This window comes from Myxine glutinosa, chromosome 1 (genome assembly GCF_964187855.1).
Source record: "Myxine glutinosa chromosome 1, kmMyxGlut1.1, whole genome shotgun sequence".
NCBI classification, from domain to species: domain Eukaryota; kingdom Metazoa; phylum Chordata; class Myxini; order Myxiniformes; family Myxinidae; genus Myxine; species Myxine glutinosa.
Window position 1 is genome coordinate 404,384,382 of NC_136261.1, and position 19,390 is coordinate 404,403,771.

General features: G+C 43.1%; 1 protein-coding gene across 4 annotated transcripts in view; it reads left to right on the top strand.

Annotated features, from left to right (window-relative positions):
- The window catches only part of LOC137417120 (uncharacterized), a 121,757-nt gene extending 107,746 nt beyond the window's left edge, over window positions 1–14,011 (top strand). For all 4 annotated transcript variants that reach the window (XM_068102893.2, XM_068102904.2, XM_078770402.1 and 1 more), the window contains 2 exons: window positions 4,713–4,853; window positions 4,985–14,011. In XM_068102893.2, coding sequence (XP_067958994.2) covers window positions 4,713–4,853; window positions 4,985–6,459 — 1,616 coding nt within the window. In that variant the 3' untranslated portion in view covers window positions 6,460–14,011. The remainder of the gene's footprint in view (window positions 1–4,712; window positions 4,854–4,984) is intronic.
- Window positions 14,012–19,390: the final 5,379 nt, after the last annotated feature.

Consider the following 19,390-nt stretch of genomic DNA (forward strand, 5'->3'; position numbering starts at 1 on the left):
ACGTGACCGGAACCCACCTGGTGGCGGGTGGCGTCAGCTCCAAAACAACCAAAATGTGAAAACAAAACAGCAGTGATATACGGCAGAAATGCTTGCACGGCAAGATAACCACGTGACCAGAACCCACCTGGTGGCGAGTGGCTTCAGCTCCAAAATAACCAAAATGCGAAAACAAAACAGCAGTGATATACGGCAGAAATGCTTGCACGGCAAGATAACCACGTGACCGGAACCCACCTGGTGGCGGGTGGCGTCAGCTCCAAAATAACCAAAATGCGAAAACAAAACAGCAGCGATATACGGCAGAGATGCTTGCACGGCAAGATAACCACGTGACCGGAACCCACCTGGTGGCGGGTGGCGTCAGCTCCAAAATAACCAAAATGCGAAAACAAAACAGCAGCGATATACGGCAGAGATGCTTGCACGGCAAGATAAGCATGTGACCGGAACCCACCTGGTGGCGGGTGGCGTAAGCTCCTAACTCAGATCTCGGCTCGCATCTGAAAGCAATAAACCGCCCGAGCGACGGCTCGTATCTCGGAAAACTCGTAAGTTGGTGCACTCGTAAGTCAAGGTTTCACTGTGTATATGTGTATGTATATATATATATATATATATATATATATATATATATATATATATATATATATATATATATATATATATATATATATATATGTATATATATATATATGTATATATATATATATGTATATATATATATATGTGTATATATATATATATGTATATATATATATGTATATATATATATATATGTATATATATATATATATGTATATATATATATATGTATATATATATATACATATATATATATTGCTGCGGTTTTGAGAACCCACACGTGTAAATATGACATTATTAAAGGGTTTAAGGTTGCACCCCATAGTTAGGCCACAAGCAAACACGTAGGTCACCATAGAACTTCAGTTATTTCATTAATGTGTTTAGATAAGGCCGCGTTTCCAATAGTTGAATCTGCGTTGTGTCAATCAAATAAGAGTAGGTCCCCAATCCGTCCATTTTAACAACCTCCCTCTCCAAGCCACGCCATTATGCCGCGGTTTCGTGCCATGGGCATTACGTGCGGCGTGGGCATTACGTGCCCACGCCATTGGCACAGATCTTTATCGGGTGGAATGTTCTTCGAGAAGGTTCCACGGCCTCCCATTAGCCGAGATTGGTCACGTGCGGTCATTCAGCCCTGCCTCTAGCTAGGAAGGTTTTATTCCAACTTCCCTCTTTCATTTGGGGAGGTTTTACAACCCACCATTGGTCGCCTGCCGGTGACGTGTCCACGACCACTCATTGGTCGCTTGCTGGTGACGTAGGCGTACGTATACGTATCAGTGATGTAGGCGTATATGTGACGTATCAGATGAGCTACGGAGATGAGTCCAAGCAGATGAGATACGTGCCGCGCTGCAGAGTACGGACCGAGGCAGCGCAAGGAGCGCGCGACACAGCAGTGTGGAAAAAGGAACTTCGCCCGCGCAGTTTGGAACGACCGCGGCTTGGCTGTTTGACGGCGGTGCCTTCCGGCCCGACCGTGCCCAGTCCCCGCTGGACCTGGACCAAATATAATTCGTCCCCGCTGGACCAAATATAATCCAACGTCGGCCTTCCCCACTTACCAAGGGGGAATTAGTCCCCTCGTCTATGACTGGCCGACGTGGTCCTGGGGGTATGATGTCATGCCCAGTCAGCGCTGGGTAGGGTATTAGGCCCAACCGTCCTATGACCTAAATACCAACACCCACCGGTACGCAAGGAAATACTCCCCCGCCCACAGTCGCAGCGTAATGGACTGGTTGCGCCGAGCGAAGCGAACTGCACCGTGAGCCGGTTACCAAGACTGACCCGATTAATCTCCGTCAGCCGAATCGCGCCACGGGCCCTCAATGGGGGAAATCACTAAAGCGACCGAATGTGAAGAAGAAGACGAAGGTAGGAAGAACAAATATAATTTATTACTATTATTTACAAGACCAAAAATAACCAAGGAAGGAAGAAGGAAGGATAATAAAATAAAGACAGAAAGAATGGAAGGAGACACAGTGCAAATATTAGCTTTACTATACAAGCTTAATTAATACCCCAGGACAACATGAAAGACAGATGAACGATCACACATACACGGGGAATGCGGGCAGGAATGAATCGCTGAAGGTGGATGGCTTGGAGAGGCAAGGAAGGTCCAGCGGGGACTGGGCACGGTCGGGCCGGAAGGCACCGCCGTCAAACAGCCAAGCCGCGGTCGTGCGAACTCCCGCGGTTCCACACTGCACGAGCGAAGTTTCCTTTTCCGCACTGCTGCGTCGCGCGCTCCTTGCGTTGCCTCGGTCCGTATCTCCTCTGCAGCGCGGCACGTATCTCAGCTGCTTGGACTCATCTCCGTAGCTCATCTGCAGCGTGGCACGTATCTCATCTGCTGGACTCATCTGAGGTGGGGGCGTCTCCCGCGGGTTATATAAGCCCCACCCTTGGACCTTCGCGAACCTCCCAGATCGTTCTCTCTCCGCCCGCTCAAGCCAAACCCCTTCGTGCTGGGTTGGTTGAGCGGGGTTGACTCACTCCTACTTTCTATGACGAGGTGCGGAGACACGCCTTTCTTCTCCCAACCGACCGCATGCTCAATGGAGTCCATTTGCGGCGAAAACCATTCACTGATCAGCACTTTGACCTGCTCCTGGGTCCTCCTTCCTTGGCACACCTGAGCTCCTTGGCACACCTGAGCTCCTTGGCACACCTGAGCTCCTCACCTTAGGAGATCCTGGAGGGCGCAGGGCTACCCCCAGCTCCCCATGTCGATGCCGAGCTTGGTGTGGACACCCGATCGACATAGAGGGACACAGAGCAGGTGAGCCGGTCTTCATCCGATCCCTCAACCCAAGCCTCCGAGAAGCTGGATTACAGACGCACGCCACTGCGCCACTTTCCCTCCAGTCTGCCCCATGGCTCTCCCAAATTGTTACGTGTCTCGGCCAGCATCAGCTGCCTTCGCGCTTGCTCAACGCCACCATAAGCCACGAGGTGAGGCCCGAGAAAGGAGGCGGAGCTCCAGGAAGAAGGTGTGGCCACGTCATCCAGCCGTCAAAGACGGGGCTGGTAAGCCTTAACCAGCCAACCAGGGCTGAAGTGACATCGCCGACAGCCGTGGCTTTGGGGCTCGCGGAGTGATCGCTTGGTTGGTTATAAAAGCGAACGCAAAGCCCTTTTACAGGACTGCGCGTAGGACTGTCGTGATTGCAAGTTAACTTACTGATCAGGAGAGCGCACCTTTGTTAAAGAGGACTTACTGCGTGAGAGAGCTCGCCTTTACTTACTTACTGGGGAGAACGCATGTTGCATTGAGAAGACTGAGGCAGTGGCGTTTATTAAAGGAGGACCTTATCAAAGGAGGTCTTTGGAGATGGGGGCGTTTGGCACGAGGGTGCACATATTAGGTACGCAGCGTACCAGCTCCCCCCCGTGATATAATTGTTCGGTCACGTTCAACTACACGCGGAGCTGCCTGCCGGGTTTCGTCTGCTGGATCGTAGCTTGGACCGGAGCCTGGACCGGAGCCGGGCTGGAGTCTGGAAATGCTGGTGACCATCAACCATCTACAATCCCCGTGTGAGTGTGTATGTGAGATGGGCCCATTTGTCCTGGGTATTAAGAATAAGACTGTCGAAGACTGCCCTGTGTAACTGCTTCTTCCTCTTCCTATCCTGTACATTATTTCATTTCCTCTTCTCCTTCTCGTACAAATTGTAAATAAATTACTTGTTCTTCCTGGTTTTCCTTTTATCTGATCGCATTAGTCTTTTCTTCCATTGGGTAAACGGGGGACGATAGGAACCGCTCAGAATCGGGTTTATTCACATTGTTAACGGCTCGGATCGCGGATCGCTCATCCGCTTGGCGTTTCCACCAATATCCGTGGTTCGAGCGGGAGTTATCTCCTTGCTTTACGGCCGGTGGTTGTACTTAGGTAATTGGACTAAGACTCGACCAACAACCCTATTTACCACCGACCGGAAGGAACGTTATAACTTCTAGGACTCGGGTCGGCCAGATAAAAGGACAACGGGATTAAACCCCCCTTGATAAGGGGAGCGCCGACGTCCGAGATCCGTAACAATATACAGAGATATAGAGATACATATATTTGGCCAATATCTCAGGCACCTTTTGAGCTAGGAAGCTAATATTTGGACATGACAGTGACCAAGTGAGGTGGCTATAAGACTTTTTTGATTTATTGATTCATCATTTAATCGATTAATAATTATTTATTGATTAATCAATGAATTATTAAAATTTTTATTAATGACTTTTTAAATTAAATTTCGAAAAGATACATCTTCGGATGAAGCACTGGTGGTTTATTTATGCTATTAGCCAATTGATTAAGAAAATATTTTATGACAATTTTTTTTGATATTAATTATGCAATTAATCAAATATTGTGCACCTCTTCCTCCCAATGCAGTGTCTCTGAGCCGCGCTGCAGTATTGCCGGGCGCCAGAGCCCCGCGCTGTGGTATATTTAATTATTTGGCATGGGGGCGGTGTACTTTGAATGTATGTGTACTTGTTAGATTTAAATTGAAGAACATATTCCATGGCGTAACATGTTCTATGAACTCTCAAGATGGTTATCAATCTCATTTCCCTGCAAAAGACTGACACTGATTTGTACACAGGTGATGTCTATCCTGTAAATGTGGAAGGCAGACAACACCAGAACGATGCATCTGTCACAGAACATTCAAAATGTGCTTCTGCAAAGGAAGGTTCAGATGATGTTCACGTGACAAATGGAAGTGCTTCCTGTTTTGCAACTGGTGAGTGGCAAAGTAAAAAAATTAACATGCAGTATTTTGATTGAGAAAATGTAAAATTTTCAGAAATGTGATAAATATTTCGCCTTTTGATTTTGACCAAAAAAAAAATGTTGTGTTCTTTGTTTCTGTAGAACAATCCAGAAGTAATGTGGGACAAATAAGGTCCTGTCACAACTTGACAGTGACGAGGAAGCCATTTTTGAAGAAACAATCACGAAATCAAGACTCACTTTATATCAAATACAAGTGCATGTCTGGGCCTCGCAACACCATGATTAATATTAAATTAAACAAACACAAGAAGGCTCTAGAAAGGCGAATACGTTATAAGTGTCATGTGTGCAGAATGGATTTTGCTTCAACGAGTGACATCAATATACACATGAGCATCCACACTGGAAAACAACCCCACAAGTGCTCTATCTGTGATAAAGGTTTCTCTCGAAAAGGCAATTTGAAACCACATATGATGATCCATACAGGAGAGCGACCGCACAAATGCTCGATATGTGATAAAGCTTTCTCTCAAAAAAACAATTTGAAATCACATGTGAGGATCCATACAGGAAAACAACCTCACAAATGCTCGACATGCAATAAAGGTTTCTCTCATGAAGGCCATTTAAAATTACATATGATGATCCATACAGGAGAGCGACCGCACAAATGCTCGATTTGTGATAAAGATTTCTCTCAAAACAGATATTTGAAATCACATATGATGACCCATGCAGGAGAGCGACTTCACAAATGCTCAATATGTGATAAAGGCTTCTATCATCATGGCCATTTGAATAAACATATGAAGATGCATACAGGAGAGCGTCCTTACAAATGCTCGATATGTGAAAAATATTTCTCTCGAAACAGCGCTTTGAAATCACATATGAAGATCCACACAGGAGAGCGACCGCACAAATGCTCGATATGTGATAAAGGTTTCTCTCATAAATGTAGTTTGAAATTACATATGAGGATCCATACAGGAGAGCGTCCTCACAAATGCTTGATATGTGACAAAGGTTTCTCTCAAGACAGCACATTGAAATCACATATGAAGATCCACACAGGAGAGCGACCTCACAAATGCTCGATATGTGATAAAGGTTTCTCTCATAAAGGCAGTTTGAAATTACATATGAGGATCCATACAGGAGAGCGACCTTACAAATGCTTGATATGTGACAAAGGTTTCTCTCATAAAGGCGATTTGAAATCACATATGAGAATCCATACAGGAGAGCGTCCGCACAAATGCTTGATATGTGATAAAGATTTCTCTAAAAACAGCAATTTGAAATCACATATGATGATCCATACAAGAGAGCGCCCTCACAAATGCTCGATATGTGATAAAGGTTGCCGTGATGGCAGCCATTTGAAATCACATATGAGGATCCATACAGGAGAGCGACCGCACAAATGCCCGAAATGTGAAAACGGTTTCTCTGAAAAACACCAATTGAAATTACATATGAGGATCCATACAGGAGAGCAACCTTACAAATGCTCGATATGTGATAAAGATTTCTCTCAAAACAGAAATTTGAAATCACATATGAGGATCCATACAGGAGAGCGACCCTCACAAATGCCCGATATGTGAAAACGGTTTCTCTGAAAAACACAAATTGAAATTACATATGAGGATCCATACAGGGGAGTAACCTTACAAATGCTCGATATGTGATAAAGGTTTCTCTCAAAAACACAGTTTGAAATCACATATGAGGATCCATACAGGAGATCATCCTTGCAAATGCTTGATATGTGATAAAGATTTCTCTCGAAAAGACCATTAGAAATTACATATGAAGATTCATACAAGAGAGCTGAAATCTGAAATACCAGAATATGAAAAATGACGTCAAGAGGATTTCAAAATTGAAGAAACCTGAAATTGTACCAGTGATAGCCGGTGCAACAGGGAATCTGGATGATCAAGAAAACCCTAACTGAGTACTTAAAAAGGATTCTGGGGAATATCATGACAAACAAACTACAGGTGGAGGCTGTCAGAGGTTCAGTGAGGATTCTAAAACTAGCCCTTGGAACAAAGCTATGAGAATGAAGTTAGACAAACTCGTTCATGAATTATGATCCTTTTCTGAAAAAGGAGGAGAAAATTTGGAGTTGTTGAGAACATCCTTCCATCTCTTAAAACCCACCGATGGAGATAAGCAACGAGAGCGTCCTTGGAAATGTTCTGTTTGTGACAAGGATTTTATTTATAGATGGAGCTTGAACTTCCATAGTGCAACCCATGCTGGAGTGCTGCACAAAAAGTGCGCTGACAGTGGGAAAAGTTTTGCTGATAGAGGTTTGTTAGATTCACATCGCATTACCCAGACTGGGTTGTACGTCCCCCTCTTGTAAGCGATCCTCAGCAGTACGCAAGGTATTCAGTGAACCAGAAAGGAGAAAGCCATCGGGAAAGTGTACAGCCCTTTGGGCATATACCTTGTAAGCACAACTCCTCAGAGTACCATCTGTAACCCCTGACAACCAGTCAGCACCCCAAACCCCCTGATGAAAGCCATGTGGCTGGCTGTCACCAGAATGTCCACAACAATGACTACAAACTGGTGTAGTCAGGTTCACTGTGTTAACAAATATAATTTCGTTCAAAATTTTGGGAGATTAGCAAACCTGTACATTTTTGGAATCATTAGAGAATGGAGAATCCGAAAGTCAATGTTGGCATTTGCACAGACACCTGCATGGCCGCCATTTTGGATTTTCTAAATGGCCACCATAAAATACATATTTTGCGCTATCTTGACTTCTAGTCAACCTAGAAACTTAATTGAATATGCCAATCCTATGTTTTCTGGGTCAAGGAATCCAATAAAGGCCTCAAAATAGTGCTCAGAGTTATAGAAAAGCAACAAACAAAGGTGATTGAAAACCATGGTTGTCCCTCATCGCACAGTGGAGCGAAATGGGGACTATGGTTTTCCCCTCCGTCCGTGTGTGCGTCCGTGCGTCCGTGCGGGCGTGTGTGCATGCGTGCGTAAGCGAAGGACCGAATTCTAATTTGGTGTGGGTACAACCCACGTCAAAATCAAAGATGGCCACCGCCATGTATGTCTGAACCTTGTGAGTGGAATATCTTGAAAAATAAGTGAAGTACCAACTTCTAATCTGGTGTGTGGGTGTATCTGGGCATAAGGAAGAACGCTATTGAAAATTGGGTCGCCACGTCAAATTCCAAGATGGCTGCCGCCATGTATGTCTGAACATTGAGCGGAATATCTTGAAAAATAAACGAACTACAAACTTCTAATCTGGTGTCTGGGTGTATCTACGCATAAGGAAGAACGCTATTGAAAATTGGGTCGCCACGTCAAAATCCAAGTTGGCCGCCGCCATGTATGTCAACCTTGTGAGCGAAATATCTTGAAAAATAAACGAACTACTAACTTCTAATCTGGTGTGTGGGTGTATCTACGCATAAGGGAGAACGCTATTGAAAATTGGGTCGCCACGTCAGAATCCAAGATGGCCGCCTTGCATCTTCCACTTTGTCAACTCACATCACTTCACCGACTGGGGACCTAGGCGTAACGCTTGTCTTTATATTTGTGATGTAACTGTATTACATAATACATGATATTGCAAGTCCTTTGAAGTTATTGGTATGCGTTTATAAAGCAAGAATGCAGCCTTGTTAGTATCAGATTGAACTATAAGTCCTATACACAGGATCTACTGGGTCTCTACCGTTCAGGAATATGCTTTTACAGATCTTCATCACTGTCCTGAGTGTCATTTTCGGCATTACAGTCCGCGTCATTTTCGCAGTCACTTCCACACAAACAAAGGTCTGTGCTAGCCAAGTTGTGTCTCCTGCATGAACACCTCTGGGTTGTGCAATTGGCTTTACACTGACATCTTACCAACTCTACAATGGCCTGTGGTGCAGGTGGAACCTTCGTGGTGGTAGGTAGTATCTCACCATGGTCATTCTGATAATAGCCATGTCTGAGTGGGTCGAACAGACGTTGCCACATCACGTTGGCTTGGCACCACACCCTACTCTGTACGCGCACACGTTCAATGTGCTCCTCAAGGGCACCAACTGTAGGAGGCAACTTGCTGCTTTCTGCCAGATGCTTGCAAAACAGATGCCACCTTAGGTCAGGAATACTTGTTATATGGATGCCCTTTGGGCAGTACAGTAAGCATACAAATTTGGCCAATGCATCCTTCACCTCCTGTGTTCGGTCGCCTTCATCTGTCAGTTTCATCAGTGCTGAGATGATGTCAACCTTCATGTTCTGTTGAAACCACTTGGTTTTGCCTAGTCCGGAAAATCTTCCAACATTGTCTGCTCCAGTGAATGCGTGGAATACCGGTAACGCTGCTGCCTTGTCTCGTCCCATCGCACTCCAGATTGGCTCAATCTCCAAAGTACCTGATACCATATATATCGCAGTGTGTTTGCAGAGCTTGTCGTAGTGTGCAACAGCCAGAACCAAGACATTGGTATCTGGGCTGAAGAAGACCATCCGTGCTTCAGGACAGTGCTGTGATGCAGCTGCTGCGACGCAGATCATCAATGTATCAGCCTCCTCGTGGTTGTTTTCTTCAAACTGCATGTCGTGGTTGCTTTGTGTGCGGCATGATGCTGATGTGATGACTAACTTTTGGGAGTTTGCATTATTCTTGAGTACTGCTTGTGCAAGGTATTCAGTTAGATCGGCTTTTGTCTTTTCGTGAGATAGGAAGCGTCCCATTGGTATGTGTTTGATGTTTGTGTCATCAGCAATGTGGTACTGAATAGGATCTTTGCCTTGTCGTTGTTTCTCCCTTGTTTTCTGCTTCAACAAGTCAGCTTTGTAGGTGTCAAAGACCAGAATAACCTTGTCGAAATCTGCTGTCAACACCAGTAGCCTGTCATTGAAGTGCAGGCTGAGATATTTGACTGTGCTGATTGTCCCAGGTTTCTTTGCCATCTGTTGGACGAGCACCATTCCATCCACAATGGCAATTTTTGGACTCTCAGAGGGTGCTGAAGATGTTTCTGCTTCATCAACATGTTCCTCACATGGTGGTGCTTGTGCATTCTGATGGGTTTCATTGTTTTTTTTCCAGCTTTTCCAGGTAATGTATGAGTTTCGACTTGTCAGTACATGGAAGGATGGACCCATCTGGGGCAAACAATGCCCTGGGAGTCAGAGTAAACTCGTAGTTCCCAACTGCATTCTTCTGATCCATGTCCTGGTTTGATCTGGCAAGAACCATAAACCGACCATAGAGTTCTCTTGTTTCTTTCAGATCCACCAATTGGTCGTGCACCCTGACAGTTTGCCTCTTGTTTCCTGACAGGAACATGGCGTTGTTCTGCTTCTTGACTGGTGCCCGCAGACTGACGTCTCCATTGATGCGTTCAGCAACGTAATCTTCATACAGTTTCTGGCCACTGTCGTCGACATTCAAAATCTGTGGGACACTCTCTTGGGGAACATATGCATGTGTCATGAAGTTGTAAAGCTGATTACCTTCTGCATCAAAGGGATTCCCGTGACTCAGAATGGCAGCCTTGATCTTGTTGACAGCGTCATGCTCTTTCTTGACAGCACTTGGATGTACCTCGTGGTGTTCTTGTGGTTTATGAGCAGTGACACCAAATTGCCTTTAAACTCTGTTGAGAGGCATGACATCTCTGGTGTGGCCAGAAAGAACCACTGCCGTGCGTTCGCATTATTGGAAATACCATTTAACCCAGAGTGTATCTTCATCATCCTATTTAGCTGTTCGCATGCATGGTCTGTGCCAATGGAGACAAACGGTATCTCACTCTTTGTGACAGATATATTCCCGCCCTGAAGTTCACGCCAGGTTTCCGGATGACTTCTCTTCAGCTCCTGCATGCCTGCGATGTACCGTGGTCAAAGATGTTTGTATTTTATCCGATCTTGGGCGAAGAAAAGCGTATGTAGTGCCTCTCCAGCTTGCAGGTGGAGAACTAGATCAGAATTTCTTGAAGCTTCGACGAAGAACAGGATGTTTTCAACATGGTGGAGGTAATTCATTATTGACTTGAACATTGTGTTGGAGCATTTTTCTGCTTCCCATGTTTTCAACTGCTCAATAACATCTTCGTCGGTGATGGTTTGAAGCAGGCGGTCATTGGCATTAGCGATGCATTCTGGACTCGTGCTTCTGTCAACTGCTGATCTTGCACAGGCTTCCTGGACTTCATTCACTGGCTTTGAGCAGATGGATTTGAGGTTTGGCTTTTCTGTGAAGACTTTTCTAGGAGAAGTTCATACAGAGCCATGTACGTATGGATGTGTGCACGAAGAGTTCTCTTGAAGTGGGCACACTTCAGGACCTGTAGTGTTGTGGCGGAGCCATTTACATCAGCCTCAATCCACGTATCATCTATCCCGGAATTTTCAGTGGACGTATCGAGTGCCCTCAGTGCAGCCATCACAGTGTGTAGCTCACCCAGCCTGGGAAGAACTATTCTTTTCAGATCATCCCTTGAATCCAGCAACTGCACCGCCTTCTCGTATAAGGCCATGTCGAAGGTAATCTCTGTTGGGTGTTCTTCACCAACGACCAAACTCTTCAACTGGGGTGCTTGTAGAATCACAGTCAGCATTGTAGACTACTCATGTGCAACTTCTGGCAGCAGCAGTAGGATTCGGTCCTGGGATTCAGAACAACTGCGCCTTTACTCGTGTAAGACGCTAACTCATGTAAGACTCGTGTAAGACAGAAGATGCATATTTTCCAGTCGACAGGCTCCTTGGAGTTGTTGTCATCAGGGCTTTCATCCATCATGAGTTATGCCCTGAAAGTACAGAACAACATCCAGCATATATTATACACCTCCACCAAGATAAGTGTCAGTTCGGTTAGAAAGATAAACAGAACTGCTGCCAAGATACATATTTCCTGAAAATGAGTCATGTGTTAGAATAATTAGGAGTCTAGCTATACTACAAGTGGATTCCTTGTCTCTGGAAACATGGAATAGGCATATTCAATGAAACGTTTATAGGTCGGAAGATGTGAGCAGAATATTCTTTTGTATCACTAACATCTGGAAAGTCCTAAAAGTGAAACAAGTGTTAGGATTAGAAGTCTAATGATCCCACCAATGGTTTTCTTGACCCAGAAAACATAGGATTAGCATATTTAAGTAAGATTCTAGGTTGACTAGAAGCCGAGATAGCACAAATTATGTATTTTATGGTGGCCATTTTGAAAATCCAAAATGGCGGCCATGCAGGTGTCTACGCAAATGCCAACATTACTTTTTGGATTCTTCATGCTCTGAATATTCCAAAAATGTATAGTTTTGTTAATCTCGATAAAACATCGAAATCGAAAAAACATAGTGAACCTGACTAGTGTCAGAAGGCAAGAATTATCTCAAAATGCTAACCCCGTCCACGTCCTTAAACTAAGTTTAAAGAAAGTGACAGCTTTAAAAAAAATGTAAAATTTATTAATTTGGTTCTCTATGTTGTCATAATAGAGAATTTTTGAAAACTTGCTGCCAAAATCTCAAATGGTAACAGAACTTAATCTCTCAATCTGATCTTGGATCTCATCGTGCTTCTTTCAGGATCTTCATGAGGTTGACAGTTTGTAATTCTTGTCTCTGTCCTTGCCATGTATCCAGACAAGTTCCATTTGAGTTTTTCGATTGTGACCAGTGTTTAGGAATTTAGTTTTCCATTTAATTTAGTTGTTGTTTTTTTTGTCCCTTTTTGGTTATGCTCAGATGGCATCTTTCCATGACAGTTTGAACATCAATTTTTACTCGATCTTTGCTGTAGTCCATGTTTCATTGTCATGTGTGATATTGGGAGAACACCCTTGTTACCCTCGCCATAGGAGAGGGTATTCCATTTAAGTCCATTTGTTTGTTTCTCTGTTTGTTACTTGCCGGAAAAGATTCTGGCAAGTATGTTGGTTGGTTGGTTGGTTTGTCTGTGTTTGTCTGTTTGTGCGCCATACTTTACACACATATTTGCCTTGCCCTGGAATAGACTGTGCCCAATTTTTAAGCCTCTTCGCCCAAGGCCTCCATTATGACGTCATAATTAGATCATTCGACACGTCCAAATCTTCATCCAATCAAGATGCAATTTCTTGAGCGCCATGTTGGCATAAACTGGCGGAGAAAAAAAAATAATGATGACGTCATCGGTCACTTGGTTCGGTCCGCCATCTTGGAAAAACCGAAAAACTTTGCATCTCTATTGGCGAAAGTGCTGAATAGAAAAAATTGAGACATGGCTCATTGTAAAGATCTCTCCATGGGGAATAAAATATGTTTATGATGTCCTAGGTGCCTCCATTATGACGTCATAATTCGACAAGTACAAAACTTCATCCAATCGAGATGAAATTTATTGAGCATAATCTCGGAATAAATTAGTTTAGAAAACAAATAATGATGATGTCATCGGTCACGTTGTTCGGCCGCCATCTTGGAAAAACCGAAAAAATTTGCGCCTCTATATCTCCGGAAGCACTGAATAGAAAAAAATGACATGTCTCATTGTAAAGAACTCTCCATGGGGAATAAAATATGTTAATGATGATGTCATAGGTGCCTCCATTATGACGTCATAATTCGACAAGTACAAAACTTCGTCCGATCAAGATGAAATTTCTTGAGCATAATCTAGGAATAAATTAGTTTAGAAAAAAAATAATGGTGACGTCATCGGTCACGTGGTTCGGCCGCCATCTTGGAAAAACCGGAAAAAATTGCACCTCTATATCTCTGAAAATGCTGCCTAGAAAAAATTGAGACGGCTCATTGTAAAGAGCTCTCCATGTGTAATAACATCTGTTGATGATGTCATAGGTGCCTCCATTATGATGTCATAATTTGACAAGCACAAAACTTCATACAATGAAGATGAAATTTCGTGAGCACAATCTAGGAATAAATTAGTTTAGAAGAAAAAAATGACGTCATCGGTCAAGTGGTTCGGCCGCCATATTTGTTTAACACAAAAGCCTTAAAAACCACTGAAAATACATCCTGGCGAGGGTTTGCAATCTCTGATTGCTCTTTTTCTTGTTTTAAAATTGTTTATCAGAAGAGGACTCCTGCCTATGTGTTTCATGAAACTTGAATTTGTGAAGGGTTTCGCAATAAAGAGAGGTCCACAAAGCACAAATGCATGCACTTGTCTGTGTTATTGTGAATATGTAATGGCACATTATGATCAATTATCAATCAGTGGAGAGTGTCACTGAGATTTGTGAGCCTGAGGGCCGACAACATGCTTCGTGCTTGCAGTAGGTTGATTGGTATCTCAAGGATATGGGAATGGGCTGGGCATCGTGCTGTCTGGGGGATGGCGCTGTCGTGGAAGGGTGTACACCAATAGAATGTCCACACCTCAAGAACAATGTCAAATATCTATCTATAATTCCAGTAATCTCTGTGTGTTCGTTTGTACGTTTGTTTGTTTGTCTGTGACCGCTGTTTCTCGACAACTACCGGTCCGATATACTTGAAACTTGCCAGGTATATTGCTAGGGACCCGAGGATGTGCCTTTTCAAGGTTTTAAATTAATCGGAGAAGTACTTACCGAGCTATGTCCAAAAAACGCTTCAACCAATCAGAGAGCAGCGAGCTATCACGTGTGCCGAACGTGGCGATCAGACTCTATTTCACGTTGGCAAACTATGTTGCCGCTATGTTGGCGTTAAACTATGTTTTAAAACTAATGAAAACCATTTCATGTAAATAGAGGGGGGGGGGGGGGATTGTCACTGTACTCGCAAGCCGTTCGCCGTTCGCTTTGGCGTTGCGAATGGACCAAAACATTTCATGGACCAAACCATTTCATGTAAAGCGTTCGCCGTTCGCTTTGGCGTTGCGAATGGACCAAAACATTTCATGGACCAAACCATTTCATGGACCAAACCATTTCATGTAAATAGAGGGGGGGGGGGATTGTCACCGTACTCGCACCCACGTACCCACGTACGGGCATTGCACCCACGTACGGGCATGCCCTAGTTTATTTCAATGGAGAAGACTCACTTGAATACAAGAAGGATTACAACACAGTTTAACAGTGCTATGCCGGCGTACTCAAACAGGACTTCATACAACGTATCCAGCAGGTCTTCTTCCCGATTCGGTTTACATCTTGTCTTATATCATGTTTGGGGAGACAAAATAAATTCTTCTGTGCTTTGGGGCGTCCGACTGAGCGATGAGAGTTCGAACAAGGGGTCAGGGATTTGAGACAAGCAGGTGCGGTGAAGCATCTGGTTTACATTTCAACATAAGCCATAAAGATAAGCATCTTATTAGAAAAGGTCCTGGCATTCCCTTTTGTCTGGAAAAACAGCTCATGGTTTTTTTAAAAGAAATATTGTATTCCATCTTTGCACAGATAATTATCAATGAAAGCTTTATTCCTTTAGGTATATCGAAGCACAGCACATAATTTATATAATTTATGATGCAGATTATTCAAAGATTTATCACTAATTATACTCTTGACCTTTATTGGCAACATTAATTTTGAAGATTCCTTGGTATTTCAAACCACAGCAGCATACAATATCTATAATTCATAATGCAGATTACTCAGAGTTATAACTAAGTAGATGTTTTTTTCACTTTATTAGCATTCCCTATTCCAAAGAGTATAATACTGCTGTGCATCACGATTTGTATTTTAAAGCAACACCCATGTTCCCGAGCTTTCCTGCAACGAGAAGAGTAAGAACAGGTTTGAACAGGATGCAAGTGATACCTCACTTACTCAATAGGACAGGGACATTTCAATAAACTCAGAAGTCCATGCGGACTTCTACAACGCCATGGAGGCCCTTGGAGTACCGGCAGTGGGTGTGGCGATGGGCTGCCATACCTGACCTAACCTGGCTCGCAGTGTTTGTGGTACCTTCAAATGGGATGAAAGTTGTGGGGGGAAAAATCTCAGTTTAACTGTGGTGTCAGCAAGAGTTGCTGCATATTGCAACACGCAGTCCATAATATTGGCATTTCTTGTGGCTTCGACACAAAAGACTTTTGGATTCCCATGTTGTGCTTGGAGGTAGCTGTTTAATTTCCTCGCAAACTCAGTGATAAGTGTGGATCAGCCATTGGTTCACGTTTGTCTGTCTGCAAACATGGACAACTTATTTAAATTGCATGTTATATACAAATACGAATCACGAATCGGAACATGAATCGGTAAAAAAATAACTGTCGTTTAACAGTGCTTTGCCTGTCAATTTTTACTGACCGCACATGTGCAGAGAAGAGTGAGATAATGTTGTCATGGTTGCGAAACCTCCCCCCGGGGTGAGAACATCGATGAACATGTCGAACTCTCTAGAATCAGTTATGCTGTTAGTTTGCGTGCACATATAGGCCTCCACCCGTTGTCCAGAGGGAAACGGGGCAAATGTGTTGGGTGGGTTACGTTAGGTTTTCCGCTTCTCTCTAATTATCTTACATGATGATCTCGCATCTTTCAAACAACCACATTGCAGACAAAAACCCTTCACTCACTCAAAAGTGCGAGGAGGAAAAGATCGTTGGCTGCACGGGAAAAACCATGACAAGAGGAGTGGCCGACCATGGGGACGAGCCGGATATTCAGAATGATTGTTGCGGGAGAGTCAGCTGGAACATGCTGCACCGAGTGAAAGGGCACACCATGACCTCTCCTTCCAGGAACTCCAGCTCCCTCTCACATTACTCCCTCATATATCCCCCCAACCGAATTGGCTGAAAAGCCGGAATGCCAGTGTTGCTGCTGTTGGAACGTGCTAGGGACCCGAGGAGAAGCTGTCTACATGTTTGTGCCATGCAGGTAGTGCTTGCCAAGATCAATTGTGCTGAAGCTTGGACGAGCTGCTCCATAGCAGAACCAGACAGCACTGGGCGGACTGCGCTGTGAGGAGTGGAGCACTGGGCCGAGGGATGACAGCAAGAGAGCCACAAGGACCTTAGCATGGGAAGATATCTCCACGACTGATATACATGATCCTTCTTTTACCTTCCTCAAAAGAACAGCTAATTCGTCTCCTTGAGACGCACAAGGAGTATCACGATTGAAAGAGCTATCAACGATTGGCCTCTTGATCTGTCTGTTCGAGGTTTACATTCGCACGTCACACTCTTCCTCTAAAGTCTATATCTTACACTGCACACACTGTTCTCATTCACACTCAATCCATTCTGCTCTAATTGCCCCCCTCCCTTTTTCCTTGTTTGTCTTCCCATTGCGAGGTTGGCACATGTCCATGACACATGCCGAGGGTGAGTCAATGGTCTACCATATATTTTGCTCTCCCTCTTTATCCTCTTTACCTCCTCTCTATATTTTTTTACTTAATGATTCTGTTGAACCCGTGTATTGTGTCAGAATGAAGAATGAAAAATAAAGAAGTCAGAATGCCTCATGGGGGGAGCTAGAATGGCACTCAGTAGAGAGCATACCTCTGCCTGGTTGGCCACATCACTCGATGGTGAAGAATCACTTAAAAAAATTATACGAGCTTCAGTTCATCCAGATCCAGATCTTCACCACAATTGAATCGATTCTTCCTTGTCGCACACAAAACCTGTTCAACAGGTTTCGTCCAAATCCATCCATGACTTTTTGAGATATCCTGCCATGTATCGTTTATGGCCCTATCTCCCAATGGTGAAGAATCACTTTTAAAATTCTAGTTTTCGGATCTTCACCAAAATCTAATAATTTCGTCCTTTTCACGTGCGCTACACCTCTGCCAAATTTCGTCCGAATCCGTTCACAACCTTTTGAGATATTTTGTTCACAAACAAACGGACAAACAATTGAAAAATTACTTACTCGTTGACCAACACTTGGCAAAACAGAACGAATTAGAATGGCATTCAGTGGAGCATCCTTTCAACCTCAAAAATAATTGTGGTTTAATTCAGTGACCTGATATGGAAAGTCTTCAAATGTTTAGTTAATCGGATGAAAATTATTAACAATTTTAGAAATTTGGCCTATGTTGGCCTTTTGGCCTATGATGACCTCAAAAATAGTTGGTGCTTGAATTCATTTAGCTGACATGAAAATCCTATTCAAATTTCAAGTCAATCGGATCAAAATTAAGGATTTTAGAAATTCGAAAAAAGTGGTTGACCTTTTACCTATGTTTACCTTTTGGCCTATGTTGATCTCAAAAATAGTTGGTGGTTGAATTCAGTTAGCCGATATGCAAATCCTATTGAAATTTCAAGTCAATCGGATGAAAATTGAGGATTGTAGAAAATCAAAAAAAGTGCTTGACCTTTGGCCTATGTTAACCTTTTGGCCAAAGCTGATCTCAAAAATAGTTGGTGGATGAATTCAGTCAGCCGATATGTAAATCCTATTCAAATTTCGAGTCAATCAGATGAAAATTGAGGATTTCAGAAATTCAAAAAAAGTGGTTGACCTTTGGCCTATGTTGACCTTTTGATCTCAAAAATATGTAGGAATTTGTCGGACCACGAACTCTGCGATTTGGTGAAGTTTCATGAAGATTGGTTAAAAACTGTAAACTGAAGGCAAGTATAAATGAGCAGACAAACAAACAAACGCACAAACAAACCGGCGTGATCAACATACTTGCAAAAAATAGAATTTTTTTTTGCCAAGTAATGAAAAATCATTCATCGAGCGACATTTGGCAAAAGAGAACAAAGCAGAATGGCACTCAGTAGAGCATCCTTTTGACCTCACAAATAATTGGTGGTTGAATTCAGTTCGCTGATATGAAAATCCTTTTCAAATTTCAAGTCAATCGGATGAAATTTTGATTTTACAAATTCGAAAAAACGTGGTTGACCTTTGGCCTATGTTGACCTTTTGGCCTACACTGATCTCAAAAATAGTTGGTGGTTGAATTACGTTAGCCGATATGAAAATCACATTCACATTCCAAGGCAATCGGATGAAAATTGAAGATTTTAGAAATTTGAAATTGTTGTTGACCTTTGGCCTATGTTGACCTTTTGGCCTACGCTGATCTCAAAAATAGTTGGTGGTTGAATTCAGGTTGCTGATATGTAAATACCATTCACATTACAAGTGAATCGGATGAAAATTGAGCATTTTATAAATTTGAAAGAAAGTGGTTGACCTTTGACGTATGCTGACCTTCTGACCTTTTGACCTCAAAAATAGTTGGTGGTTGAATTTATTTGGCTGATATGTAAATCCCATTCACATTTCAACTGAATCGGATGAAACTTGAGGATTTTAGAAATTTGAAATTGTTGTTGACATTTGGCCTATGTTGACATTTTGACCTACACTGATCTCAAAAATTGTTGGTGGTTGAATTTATTTAGCCAACATGAAAATCAAATTCAAATTCGAAGTCAATCGGATGAAAATTGAGGTTTTTCGAAATTTGAAAAAAGTGGTTGGCCTTTGGCCTTTGTTGACCTTTTGGCCTATGCTGATCTCAAAATAGTTGGTGGTTGAATTCAGTTAGCCGATATGTAATTGAAGATACTAAATTAGCCGATACTAAATTTCTAAATTCCTCTATTTTCATA